Genomic DNA, 13,656 nt, shown 5'->3' with positions numbered 1-13,656 from the left:
GATAATTGCACATGTGCAGCTTTGTAACAAACACTTAGAAAAGCATCATGTGTACTGCTCTGTTGTGACTGCTCATCTGTTCCCAATATCTTTACAGACTGAACCACTAATCAAATAAAGCACAAGGACATTTTAAACAATATATGTTGCTTCTCAAAATGTTTAATTGTGGTTTATTAGTTTTAAGTCATGAGAGATTCATGAAACAAAAGAATCTTGCTGTCATTTTACCTCATCGTAACATCGAGCTGCTTCAGCATAATCACTCCTTGCTTCTGCCAACAATGCTTTCTGTGTTATTTCCTTAGTCCCAATCTTACCACTGAAAATGCCACGAAGGACATCATAATCCCCAAGAGATCGGTAGAGCCTAGTAAAATTGAAGAGAGAAATCTTTTAATTAGCTGAACAGATGTGTAACAATGCAAACAGAAGCTATTTGAAAAAATAATAATTTAATAAGCTGTAATACTACTAGGTGGTGAAAGAAAATTTTAAAAAGATAATTTGTTATATAAGATCTGAAATATATACTTAACTACATAAACTTCACCTTGTAGGTTAATATCTGAACTGTGGAAACTCCTGCAGCTGAAAAGCTATGAACAAGATGTTTTTCAGCAGTCTGATAGAATCATCAGAGTGCACAGCTGTTAAGTGTAACTGCTCTCACTGAAAAATAGTAATTAACTGAAAAGAAATTAAAAGCATATCTAATTCTAAAAAAGTTGGGCTACTGAGACTAAAAAAGAAATCACATAAGCCATAAAGGCAGAGTTCTTCAAAAGGCAAATCTGAATGGGAATAACTTGTCTCAAACAAGAATTTACTTAGCAAGTTCAATCCATCTGATCACATCTGGGGGAAGCTCTGTCCTTCCGCGCATCCGTTTGGATGGGGGCTCCTCCGCAGCGGACAGAGCCGTCAGGGCACGCTCCAGAAGGAGGATGCCCACAGGCTGCTGCAAACTTGCAAGGCAGCTTGTGCTCACATTAGCTGAATCCAGTTCTAGTAGTGCTCTGTGCTGGTAACTCATTTCCTGTAAAATAAAACAAAACAACAGGTGTCTATTTGGTGTAAAACTATACTGATTGTGACCTTTTACAGATCACTTATTTGGTATCCCTTTTCTTATAGTGCAAGCTTTAGAAATAAGCCATTAGATCTCCAGAAGTTCCCAACTCTGGAAAATCTTTCCCTTCTGTGCTGTTGCTCTTTGGACAGAGAACAGGACAGAATAACCCCATATACTTTACCTCCAGGACATGGGACAACTACAGGCCATTCACTTAAGAGTTGGACTAGATGATCCCTTTGGGTCTCTTCCAACTCAGAATATTCTGTGATTCTGAAACTCTCTGGACAGAATCACAAGGAAAGCGGGGGAGAGGAAGATGGACACATTGACAGCCTGAATTTTTCCCTCTATTTGTTGGCAGGACTGTGCCTGCTACACAGCAGCTGTGTTTCACTTAACATACTCAGTGGTGCATTCCTGCCATAAGCCAAAGGCACGATTAACCACACTGTCTTCTCTGAGCTGGAGGCTTTCTATCCACACACTTAGCCAGTTTTAGCATATCACAGCTTCCTGTTAGACTCATAGAGTACTGTACTCATTTACTCCCGCCTGATTTAAAGGTATGACAATATTTCTAGCACATCTTTATTGTATTTAACATTAGTCCAACTACAGACTAACCTCATTTTCAGAGATAAACATTTTTGTTTACTTGAAGTTTTTTTAAAATCACTTAAATCACTATTCTAAATACACATAAAATATCGAGAAAGTAGTGTGTTATTAAAGCCAGAGTTGGGTTTTTTCTTTTTTTTTTCTCCACTTAATAATGTAAAGTTGCAATAATATCTTAAACAAACAGGAAGAAAAAAATCCACAACACGGAAGAGAGGGAGTATAACTTTCATTACAAGAAATAGAACCAAGTTTTAGAACAAAAATTAAAGTTTGATTCTTGCAACATAGCACGTTCAAGAATACTATGTGAAAGGAAAACAATATTTGGAAATTGCAACATTCTCAGGAGACTGAGAATAACTAGGCTACACTTCTTTGATAAATGACAACCACAAAACCTACAGAATAGGCACCTGGCATAAGTAGATTCTTGACACAATTTGTATAGTTGAGACTCTCACACGAACAAATTTGTACTCAATAAAAAAAAAGAAAAAACCACAGTTTCTTGTGACTTCCTGAGTTACAGACCAGGCAGATCCCAAAGAGGAGTTAGCATATATATTTCATCTACTATTCAGGCAATTTCAATTAGCTGCACAGACCCCAAAGAGGAGTTAGCATATATATTTCACCTACGATTCAGGCAATTTCAATTAGCTGCACACAAGCCCACGACACTCCTGTGTAGAGGCACGCATCCCCTGACTGCCAGAATTTAGGGGCTATGTCAAGAACACAGTGTCAACTGCACAATCTGAAAACTTAAAACCAACTTTGCTAAGCCCTTTCTCTTAGCATAGGAAAAAGTGTAAGAACCATGCAAATATAACGGTATGTCCAAAGAATAAATACCCTCCCAAACTCAAAATTTATAGACATTGTCCCACATCAAAGGAGTTATCTTTCTATTTACTGCACTTTGGTGACTATCTGATCACTTATCTTAAAGCAGAGGGAATACTCTCTGCTCCATATGCAACATGCTTTGTCTTTCCTTGCACCACATGTTCAAAGATCAGGGTGAATGGCATCGAAGTTGGCCTGACAGCTAAAATATTTACAAGGCAATTATATGATCTTCAGAGGCCAAGTATCTCTATAAAGGCTACATAAACATTTGTCATGGAGTTAAACTCTTTTAGTATTTCAGCTGGTTCTTAATCTGTCCTGAAAGTGAATTCCAGAGCTTCAAAATCAATTTTAAGATCATATGTGTAGACAAACCCAGCTCTTTTTACCACCAAGTTATTCTCCTGATGGAATGTGAACCTGGAGAAGACTAAAAAGTCGAACAGCCAGAAGGAAAAAGCAGTGAAGTAGAAGCCTTTCTGAAACCAGCCAGTATTCATTACACTGTTGGCATACAGGAAACAGTATATATTTGTATTTTCAAATGTCCAAGCCACTAGGACAGTCTTTCTTTGTGGGCCAAATGATAGCCTTGACACACTTGTGCTCTTGCTCACATTCTTGCAGCTCGCTCTCTTGATCAATATGAATTCTATTCCTTACTGAGGAAAAGACTCCCTCTCACTGTTATGCAGGACACTCAAATTCACAGGCTGAGGCTTGCCTTCATGCTGTTCTTCTTTTGTTATTGATGAGGACGGCAATGAGATGCTCTTATTGCTCATATTTTTGATGAATTTTTGAACTCACCTATTTTTGAGTCTTCATTCTATGACTTTTCAGAAAAAAAACTAGCCTAATGCAACAGTGTTATTAATAGGGTCTAATAGACAGCATAATTCAACACAAATAAGATCATCAAGACAGAGAACCAACAAACGCAGTGTCAAGAGGGAATATTAACAGACTGCTATTGTGAGACGCTGGCTCAAAACATACCAAGACAGCCCAGAAAAATCCCCATAGCATTTGACCTTTTATGCAGCTGCACAGAAAAAAAAGTAAACACGAAATTACGTTTTTTTCAGATGTGTAAATACAAGTACTAAGAAGCAAAGTTTGTCACCGTTCACTAAGCTACTCTAAACTAGTTTCTCCTGTATTACAAACGACATCTACTGTCACAGAGTATTTAAATTTCCATAACAAAAAAGAAGCCATTAGCTGCCCCACCAAAAAAGAGTCTTTTGAGAGTTAGGACTCAGACTAAGATCAACACAGTTGACAAGAACCATTAAATACAGTGACAATGAGTATGTAACAGGTGCTTGGACAAGTTCTTTTACCTCCCTGAAAACTGGGTTAAAATTCACAGCCTATTCCAGGTCAGTATATTCTCATAGCAGAAGGGCTTGTGTTTCTTTTCCAGTGAAATAACCCTGGTGCACCCACTCACCCTTTGGCGGGAGTGAGTCCTTCCCTCTTTACTGAAAATACCCAGGCAATTACTTCAGGGCACTAATTGGAAAAAATATGCAAGAGAGGCTAACAACAAACAGTCCAGACAGCTACTGACATCCTCAAGACATCAAAGAATTCCTCAGTAAGCACTTCCCAGAAACAGGAAGATAAGCATGTGACACCCACATAGCCCTTTCAATTGTTCTCAATTCTCATTTCAATTGAAATGGCTTTCATTTAAAATCAAATCTCTTCTTGTTACTGATGCAATTAAAACATTAAAAGGTGACTCAAACGCTACAGATACTTGAAAAATCAGTCCAGAGGCACAAATTACCTTAACAAGTGTCACTTGAAATACCCATCTGGTTAACAATTCTCTTCCCATCTCCGTCTAAACTTCAGTGACAGTATTTGACCTTTGCTACCACTGGGTTTATCACACACACAGACAAAGACATTACATTCAGTTACTTTCATGCCATACAGCATGGTTTACCTGGATGCATGCAATGAATGGTGGAAAGTATGACAGGCTTGTACTGAGGAAATTATTGAAGTCATTCAGCAGCTTCTGGACAATGGCGTTTTTCTCAGAAGAATTTTTAGATTTTTCTACCTCATGAAAAATTCCACTAAACAAACTGCTGAAAAGCTGCTTGGCAAATGTTGGATCTTTCTGTAAATTACAACAAAAGCAGAAAGGTCACTGAATTTTGCTGTGACACAAGAGACATAAAAGATATGAACCACCCCATACCTAATCCCTATATGGATACTCTTTAGGTGTAGACTAGTTAGTCTGGCATGCATCTCACCTATGCTGACAATTACTGTACTACCCATTAAAATCACATCTTAATTCTTTTACATAAAGAAACTCCAAGACTATATAGGTTTCAGGCCAATGGTGGAGAGGGTGGAATTTACAATTTTCACATACTCACAATTCCCATTACAGGAACCAGACAATCAATATCATGATACAGACACCACAGTCTGTCAAGAGGGTTTCAGGAAATAACAGAAGACATTGATGTGTGAGGAGACCGGGACCTAACATTGAGGCAGCTAACAGATTGCCAGTACAGGCAGACAGTTCCATCTGAGATTTAAAGGCATTTTTTCCACCTAGAACCACATTCGTGTGTGTAATATAATCCTATGCATCCTGGTCTACCATGGGCCTGGAATTTGGTCTAACTCTTTATCTAGTGCTATTCAGATAACTCATGAGTGTGCTACTTCCTCCCTTTACACAGTGATAAAGGGACATCAAAAGAAATGAAATACAAAGGTAACCAGGAAGACTGTGACTTCCCAACAACTGTAAAATGGGATTCAGTCTACTGCTCAGTTCAGTCTACAGTTTCTACTGCTCTCAGGCAAGAAAAGGAATATTGGATCAGCTTTGCTGAGTAGTCTGAGTCCAGTCTTAGTCACAGCAAGTTCATTTGTATTTTTACAAGTCTGTTACAGCCATATAATAGAAGAGAAATGGCTGTTATGTTACTGTACAGTGAGATGCCCTTTGCAATAATGCCTGTAAAGACCACCACCAACTGTTTCTCAAGTAGAGGAACCCAGGGGCAATGGACAAGACCTGATGTATCAGGTCCTCAGTGTTCGACTCAGCTGTGGCAAGCTAGAAGGCCTCTTCTGTCATCACTGAACCAGCACAGGGGTAGGAGAAACGCTCCCTCAAAACAGACTCTTGAAATGTGTATCTTACTGGTTGACTACAAAACAACAAATCAATTTTAGAAGCAGTTGCCCAAGTATATGCCATTTTCCCTACAGGAACAGAAAACTTCACAAATGACCTCTGAACAGCAGACAGACCTGGGCAAGGCCCTGCAGAGGCGCAATGAGACTGCGGTATTCAATCTGGATGTCGGGAAGGTCTCCTACTCGGTAACTTCTGTACAAAGTAACCTGTGCATCATACTTCATCTTCAGCTCAGATTTCATCTCCTGAAATGCATTTCTCATGTTAAAAAATAATAATCATATTACTTAGAAAGAGCAGTATCAAGATAAGACAAAATAAGCAAGAGCATTTCTGAAGCGTTTTATAAACTTTTGCCATGCTTAATAGACAAATACATTTTCTATAAAGCTGTAATAAACTCAAAATTATCTTAGTCAATTAAAAATGTCAAACCACAACACTTGTTCATAGACTTCCTTCAGCCATTAACTTTTAATATTAATGCCTTGTAGATTCTGCTTCCATACAGGTAGTACTTAAGCTAGTTTCAAAGAGAATGATTATGACTGACAGCTAGTGAGCTGCTATGGTTTAGGAAGTTACTGCCTGTTAGCTGAGCCACAGTAGTATACATAATATGATGATTCTCAGCCTGGTCCAGGGGCAAAGTAAAATGAGGTTCCTAAAGCTTGTGTGTTTTGTTTTATACAGTGGGATGGGGCGGGGAAGAAGAATGAACAAAGTGGATTCCTTTAGGTCACAACAACCCCATGCAGCCCTACAGGTTGGGGGAAGAGTGCCCCTGAGAAGCTGCCCAGCAGAAAGAGACCTGAGGGTGCTGGTCAACAGCCGGCCGAACATGAGCCAACAGTGTGCCCAGGTTGTGCCAAGAAGGCCAATGGCATCCTGGCTTATATCAGAAATTGTGTAGCCAGCAGGACTAGGGAAGTGATTGTTCCCCTGTGATGAGCACTGGTGAGGTAGCACCTTGAATCCTTTGTTCAGTTTTGGGCTCTGCACTCCAAGAAAGACATTGAGGTGCTGGAGCGTGTCCAAAGAAGAACAACAGAGCTGGTGAAGAGACTGGAGCACAAGTTTCGTGAGGAACAGCTGAGGAAGCTGGGATTGTTTAGACTGGAGAAAAGAAGGTTCAGGAGAGACCTTATCATCCTCTACAACTACCTGAGGGGAGGTTGTAGCGAGGTGGCAGTCGGTGTCTTTTCCCAAGTAACAATAAACAGGACAAGCTGTCCCAGAAGAGGTACTAGATATGATGGAAAAATTTTTCACTGAAAGGGTGGTCAGGCATTGGAACAAGCTGTCCAAGGAAGTGGTAGAAACACCACCATTGGAAGTGTTTAAAAGACATGCATGTAGCACTTGGTGACATGGTTTATTGGCAAACATGGTGGTGCTGGGTTAATGGTTGGACTCGATGATCCTAGAGGTCTTTTCGAACCTTAATAATTCTATGATTCTAGTAAAACCTAAACCAAACTGTAACAAAACTGTTGCAAACTGCAGTTCTTAAATAGCTGTCCTGCCTTTTGCTAGGGCTTAAAGGAATAATTTTTAAATTGAACAAGAGCTACTACCAAATACAAACAAAACCCATTTCTTCCTCTGCTTTTCTTCTTTTTCATAGCACATTATAAGGAAATAATCAGTAAGTTTAGAGGCTGGGTTTTTATTTTTAACTACTGCCATTACCAACTAAATCAGTAGGCAATGGGTGGATATAAACATTGGTAAAATGGAAGACAGAAACAGAAGGAAATTTGAAAGTTTTTTTTTCTCTTCTGTAAACTCCTCATAATTTTGCTGTTTGAAGTAATTTTTCTGCTACAGAACTTTAAAGGGATGATTTTCAGAAACCTTTCAAGAGAAATATGTTAGAGAAATTAAAACTTTGCTAAAGCTATTTCCAAATCCTCTCTTGCTCAGGATCTAATTTTTCCTGGCTTGTCCTATACACTATTAATGCAAACCATAGAGTTCCATGTGTGTTTATGTACAAGTCTCTTGAAAAGTTTAAGGGATCCTGAAAGCATTCATAGTCTCCTCTGGTCTTTTACTATGGAATATCACAGATGGTTTTGTTGGCTGTATTTTGGACTGCCATACAGAATGCATTTACAGGCTCTCTATTGCATGGTGGGAGGAAACTGTAGCTTTAGCCTGCAAGTAAACACAAATTGGCTAAAATAGGTGTTTGTGTGGTTCTTCCAGACATAAGTTCTGTTTACACAGTTGTCTGCATCTGCAAAGAATTACAAGAGTGTCTCAAACTGGTAGCTTCCTATCCTGGGTTCCTTTGCTTTTGGTCTAACTGCTATCATTTTTGGACGATAATGTATGTTATTTTTAGTAACAGGAACCTCTGAAAAACTGTTACAGAGCTTAAAAATACTTAGATTTATTGTAAGTACATAGCACAACCAGGAAACTCACAAAGTAGTAAGTTTCTGGCCTTCATAAACCCACAGCAAATGATTATTACTGACATTCCTTTAGGTTAAAAGTTCAAAACAGTTCCGGTCAGTCCATCAGCTGTACCACATTTTTGAGTTCGTGTTCAGACTCTGGATAATGTTCCCCAACTATTTCTGCAGCGTATTGTAGCTTCAAGATCCCCAGTTTCCAGACTGACAACTGTAAAGGGCTTCCCACAGCTGTTAGGGACTCCATCACGTAAAATCACTTCATGTACGTTAAGGAGTAGACTGGAAGTGTTACCATTCACCTCTTTTCTCACTCATGCTAAGTAACATCATTTAGCTTTAAGCACGTATGTAGCATGATTTCCAAATTAAACCTTTTAAAGCTCTTAAAACAGCAACCAGCACCTTACATCTATCCTTTCTTCACAAAGTTACCACTAGAGATGAAGTAAAAGACTGCAGACGGCATTGAGACCTAAAGTTTTAAACTTATTTGGATTGACAAACCTTTTCTCTTTTCTGTTCAGCCAGACTTTTTCTAGCATAAATCAGACTGAGTTTGTCTTGGTCCTTCAAGAAACGTCTCCGCAGTCTTAGAATTTCAGCTCGTTCTTCTATACCTAGAGAACATACGATCATGTCCTTTCTCAAGCAAACTTCTGATTTAAGGTAAGAGCACCATATAACAACATTTGTTAGCTTACCAACTAGTCTCCTAAGTTTCCTATCCAACAATTCTATGTAAGGCCTTTCACAAAGATAGCAAATGAAAACAAATTAAGTTGCTCTGAGGAGAAGAGGTAATAGAAACTTCAAGCACATAGGTGAAATATAAAGGTCAAACTATTGCACTGGGAAAGGCACTAAAACTCATGAACAAATATGCCCCATACAAGACATTTATTTTAAGCTCTCAAAAGCAAGTATGGCATTTGCACTATATTCCATAAAGTATGTACCTCCCTACATAAAAGAGGTGATAAATATATTCAAAGATTGGGTAATAATAACATCATACAATATTTTTTAAGTTATGATTATAGAACTGATACTGGATCAACTCCTGCTCAGGACAGCCATGGAGAAAGGCCACTTAAAAGGCTGTTCACTTCAGTCCATTTCCTAGTAAAGTAGAATGAGCAAACAAAAATATACCACTAGAACTAGTATTTTCCTGGTAGAAGACCAGGAACTGACTGGAAGGTAGACTGATTTCTCTGTTTCTGTAGTTCAGCATGGTCCATTCCGAACTGCCCGGAAACACCTCTCAGGTATTGAAAAGGTTGATCTTTATAGATCTTTGCCTGAACTCCTAATCCCATCCTTTCGGTCAAAATTTTAATGACAAAGTACTGAAAGGTTCAACAGGAAGAAAGAGCCTAAGCCACTTCAAAACAGCACTGAAAATTTTCAGTTATTGGTTGGGCGGATAAAGGAGCATTCTCAGAAAAAAAACAAGTAATTCTAATGACAGATTGCAGTATGTTGTAGATCATGTTTGCATGCATCTGAAATGGTTTGGAAAAATATGTTTAAAGAGATGTCATCTTGAAAGAGATATGCAGTTAAATTTAAAACAGAAGGGACAGAATTGTCTGACATCCATGCCATGATCATCTTAGGGAGAGATAGGAATGCAGAGATCACACTGACAAGTTTCATATCCTCTCAGTTCTTTCATCTAGCAACATACAATTTTACAATTCCTAGCACAATCCTAGCTTTTTGCAATAGACTATATTTGGAAACAAAATCTCTCAACATGAACCTCCATGAGAATGTCTCAAAGATAATAGACTGTCAGCCAAACAACTGACAAAGATGGTTTATAGAAATGTACTAGTTATATAGAAATTGTACTTAGATAAGGCTTACAGACCTTTAGTTTTGCTGTCCACCTCAACTCCAGGCAAATTCAACTTTTTTTTCCCAAAATCCGGCCCCACTGGTTTAAAGGTTGCTTGTTTAAATTTTTCACTCCGTTTGCTAACCAACAGCATGGATGAAGATAAGGATTCAGAGGATGAAGGAACTGCATACTCTGCCAATGTGTCAATGCTACTTCCAGTTAGCCAATTAAAAGAACTTCTACCACCTACAAGAAAAAAATTGCAAAAAAGCTGTAACATACTCACATATACAGTGAAAACATCTATGAAGCAGGTAATTTTTCTCTCCCAAAAATATAATTCCCAGTGTTTTTGGGCAGAACAGATTTCAAACTGTTAGGTAAGAAACAAATTTTCTTTTACATTAGGCAGAATATAAATACGTGACCAAAAAAAATGTGATTTTTTTTCTCATAACACACAGAAGAAGTCCTTGAAAACACAATATTAAATGCATTTACACTTTTACATTAAAAATCCATATGCAACATAAATTAAATCATTCCTATAGCAAACAAGAAAATTTCAGAAGACACTGGTCTGGACTTACTGACATGCTGTGTAGGTGTAAATTCATATTGCCGTTGGGTAGCCCTCACTGGACCACCGACTGACCCAGAAGCAGAAGGGGATCTTTCTTGTGATAAATTCTTGTGGATGCTCTGAGAAGCTTGAGTCCCCACAAACATAGGTGTGAGCACAGTACTTCGGTAGCGCCAGCTGGAATCAATCACAAAGTCCTACGAACAAAGAAAAGGAGCACGGTAAAGATGGAGGCTTTTGGCATTCGTTCACTGAGTCAGGAGAGCAGAAATGACAGGACAGAATTTAAAACATCATCCCAGGTACAGGAGCAGAATTTGACAATAAAAATAAAAACTGCAGACACACAGAAGTTCTCCATAGCTCAGCAAAAAAGTTGACTAATTTGGACTTGTCAGCTGAGGACTGATTTGCAGCTCTTGTGCTAGTATTCCTGTTTCTTCACAATATTTCTCCAGCTGATGCTGCTTCTCTCCACCACCCTCTTTTTTAGCTATTTCAGTACTCATCAGCTATACTTGGTATATATAATTATTTTAATTAAATATTTCTTTTTTGAAAGAAAAATTATTTCCCCAACAAAATCATCAGACTTCTGATACTGCGCATAACTCATGACTGTTGCAGCTGTTAACTAGGGAGAATAAAACACTTTCAAAAATCTCCATTATGCCATTCTCATCCAAGTGGTAACTACATTGAAGAACAGAATTTGTCACATGGTTGCACACAGGACAAAACATTACAACTCACCTGAAATTTGCATTCAGACAGCGGATGCTCAAATATTTTTCTGGAATAATCTGGGCTCTTGCTAGTCATTTCAAGCAGAAAATTTGTGATTAGACTCAAGTACTGTGTTTCAATCTTGGTGGAATATAAAGAATTTAACAATGACAGCATGCGATCAAGAGTATTTGTCGGTAACCTTGTCTCCTCACTCCAGAAATTCCTAACAATTAATCTGTAAAGGCAAGGAATAAAGCTATTCTTGGTTATCTGCAAACAGAAAAAAAGCAACACTTCTAAAAAAGCCAAGTTAAAAACAACAACAACAACAACAACCAAACACAAACCCCAACATAATAGGATTTTAAAGCCTTCAACTAACACTTTCATACCATGGATCTTTCATTGAATTACACCAAATTCCTCTTTTATCTACCACGCTCCATGCCTGATATTAAAGGTTTACTCTGAAAAAATTATTTCTGTCAAATTGTTTTCCTCTTGAGAAGTGCTATGGGTGGATAAGCACACAGATATCCTGTCTTTTGTTTCACCAAAAGAAATTTTAAAAATCCAGCATCCTCCAACATTTAATCTACTGTTGTGTGTTTGTGTTTAGCAAGGTCCTCCTTGTCAAAAACTCTAGAACATTAATGCAGAATTAGGTTTGACATAGTGAAACAACTTCCCCATGGCTTAGAAATTTGTTCAAATGCTCTGTGCTTCACTTATTTGGTATAACACTATGGGATAATATTTTATAAATTAACTTATTGGAAGAAATGGAAATAGTGTTATCTCACTGCTACTCTTTAATACTGAAATACTTAAAAAAACTCTGAGGATCAACTCTTTTGCTTAAACAAAGTAAGACCAAGGTAGGTATTTTTTATTTCAGACAGTTAACACAACATTTTACTCACTGCAGTTCAGTGTTCTCATCAATTAGTCCTTGAAGCAGCATTTCTTTTGCCACTTTGAGTATTTCCTTAGAATCATCATCTGCTTGACTTTCTGGATCACTGATGGTAGGAGAAAAATATCTCTTAGCGACTTCTCTTAAACAATCCATAGCAAAATAAGAGAATGATGATGGTGTGGAAAAAAGGAGGAATATGCCCTTCTCATAAAAATCTCAACTTGGCATGACAACACTGCATTTTTTTCATAGCACGAGGTCTTCATTGCCTTAAATTCCTTGTATCTCCACTGCTTACAAAAGAAATAATCAGAAAGCTAAGTAATATGTTGGGTATTTATTATGAAGGCCAAACAGAAGTAATTCTGAGTTTGCAAGGTTGAAACTGAAAAAAAGGCAGAGAATTTGCTTTTTTGAAGTTATGATGGAGTAAAAACTGCCTGTACTTTTCCTTCACTGTAACTGTCCATTCAAATAGTTATCTTGGGAAAAAGCACATAATAAAACCCAACTAAGTCAGCTGATTCAACAGCAAGCTGCTTGTCAAACTGAGAACATGCCTGTTCCCTATTCTAAGGGGTAAAACAGAAGGACCATCTTTACACTACTAGATTGAAGGGATTGAGATCACGCCAAAGTACCTCAATACATTTTCTACCTACAAGTAAATTTCTTTAGTGTATAATTTTTATTGGTTACAAATTCTGGCGACAAGAAAAAAAGTGGGGGCATCAAAGCTAAGATCTCTTATGCCATCATGCTGTGGTGATACAACCTCCTAGTCCTGGGCTAAAGTTCAGGTCCAAGTATTTATCCCTTAGTGGAAGTGACAAAATTGCCACCAAAGGCCAAAGCCACTTAGGCAAATCCAAGGCTCTATTTTAAGAAAAATATCCTGCACTGACATGAAGTTGGAAGACCGTTACAAACACTTTCACTCTGCCTGTGATGAACCATTGAAAGACAACATCTGCAGTGAATACACACCTATAATTATCATAAATCCACATCAGAATATCATACATGCGCTGGCGACATATTACAGAAGGGTGAGAAATGAATCCTGTTACTCCAGGGAGAAGTTCTTTAAGTTCTAGTGGTTTTAGTTTAGCCAGCATCTTGTACACTATATCCAAACAAACCCTTTGTCTTTCATCATCCCTAAAAGGAGAGGGAAAAAAGAATAGGTACATTGCTTTTCTCTTCAATGCCACACACAGAACCAGAAGATCAGCTTACATTTAGCAGTGATATTTGGTTTTGCATAAAGGGCTTTAGGTAAATACTTTTGAGTTCAACCTGAGAGTAACAACAGAACTAAACAAATACATACTACAGAAATTTACATCCCAGTGGTGTTTCACCACAATGCTATTTAGGAGCTTTTGTTGGTTTTTCACAGTGAGCTAACC

At 38.0% G+C, this 13,656-nt stretch overlaps 1 protein-coding gene across 1 annotated transcript in view; it reads right to left on the bottom strand.

Annotated features, from left to right (window-relative positions):
- Nucleotides 1-13,656, bottom strand: part of PRKDC (protein kinase, DNA-activated, catalytic subunit) — an 83,083-nt gene that overhangs the window by 22,522 nt on the left and 46,905 nt on the right. The window contains exons 55-64 of the mRNA XM_008927770.4: nt 13,232-13,405; nt 12,249-12,347; nt 11,350-11,560; nt 10,604-10,793; nt 10,044-10,259; nt 8,672-8,784; nt 5,855-5,986; nt 4,512-4,691; nt 831-1,039; nt 232-370 (exon numbers count right to left, since the gene is read on the bottom strand). Of these exons, the coding sequence (XP_008926018.1) occupies nt 232-370; nt 831-1,039; nt 4,512-4,691; nt 5,855-5,986; nt 8,672-8,784; nt 10,044-10,259; nt 10,604-10,793; nt 11,350-11,560; nt 12,249-12,347; nt 13,232-13,405 (1,663 nt within the window). The remainder of the gene's footprint in view (nt 1-231; nt 371-830; nt 1,040-4,511; nt 4,692-5,854; nt 5,987-8,671; nt 8,785-10,043; nt 10,260-10,603; nt 10,794-11,349; nt 11,561-12,248; nt 12,348-13,231; nt 13,406-13,656) is intronic.

Source organism: Manacus vitellinus, unplaced genomic scaffold, assembly GCF_001715985.3.
Source record: "Manacus vitellinus isolate BGI_N305 unplaced genomic scaffold, ASM171598v3 scaffold_1_pilon, whole genome shotgun sequence".
NCBI classification, from domain to species: domain Eukaryota; kingdom Metazoa; phylum Chordata; class Aves; order Passeriformes; family Pipridae; genus Manacus; species Manacus vitellinus.
The sequence above is the reverse complement of the archived record's forward strand: the minus strand, read 5'-3'. Positions and strand labels throughout refer to the sequence as shown.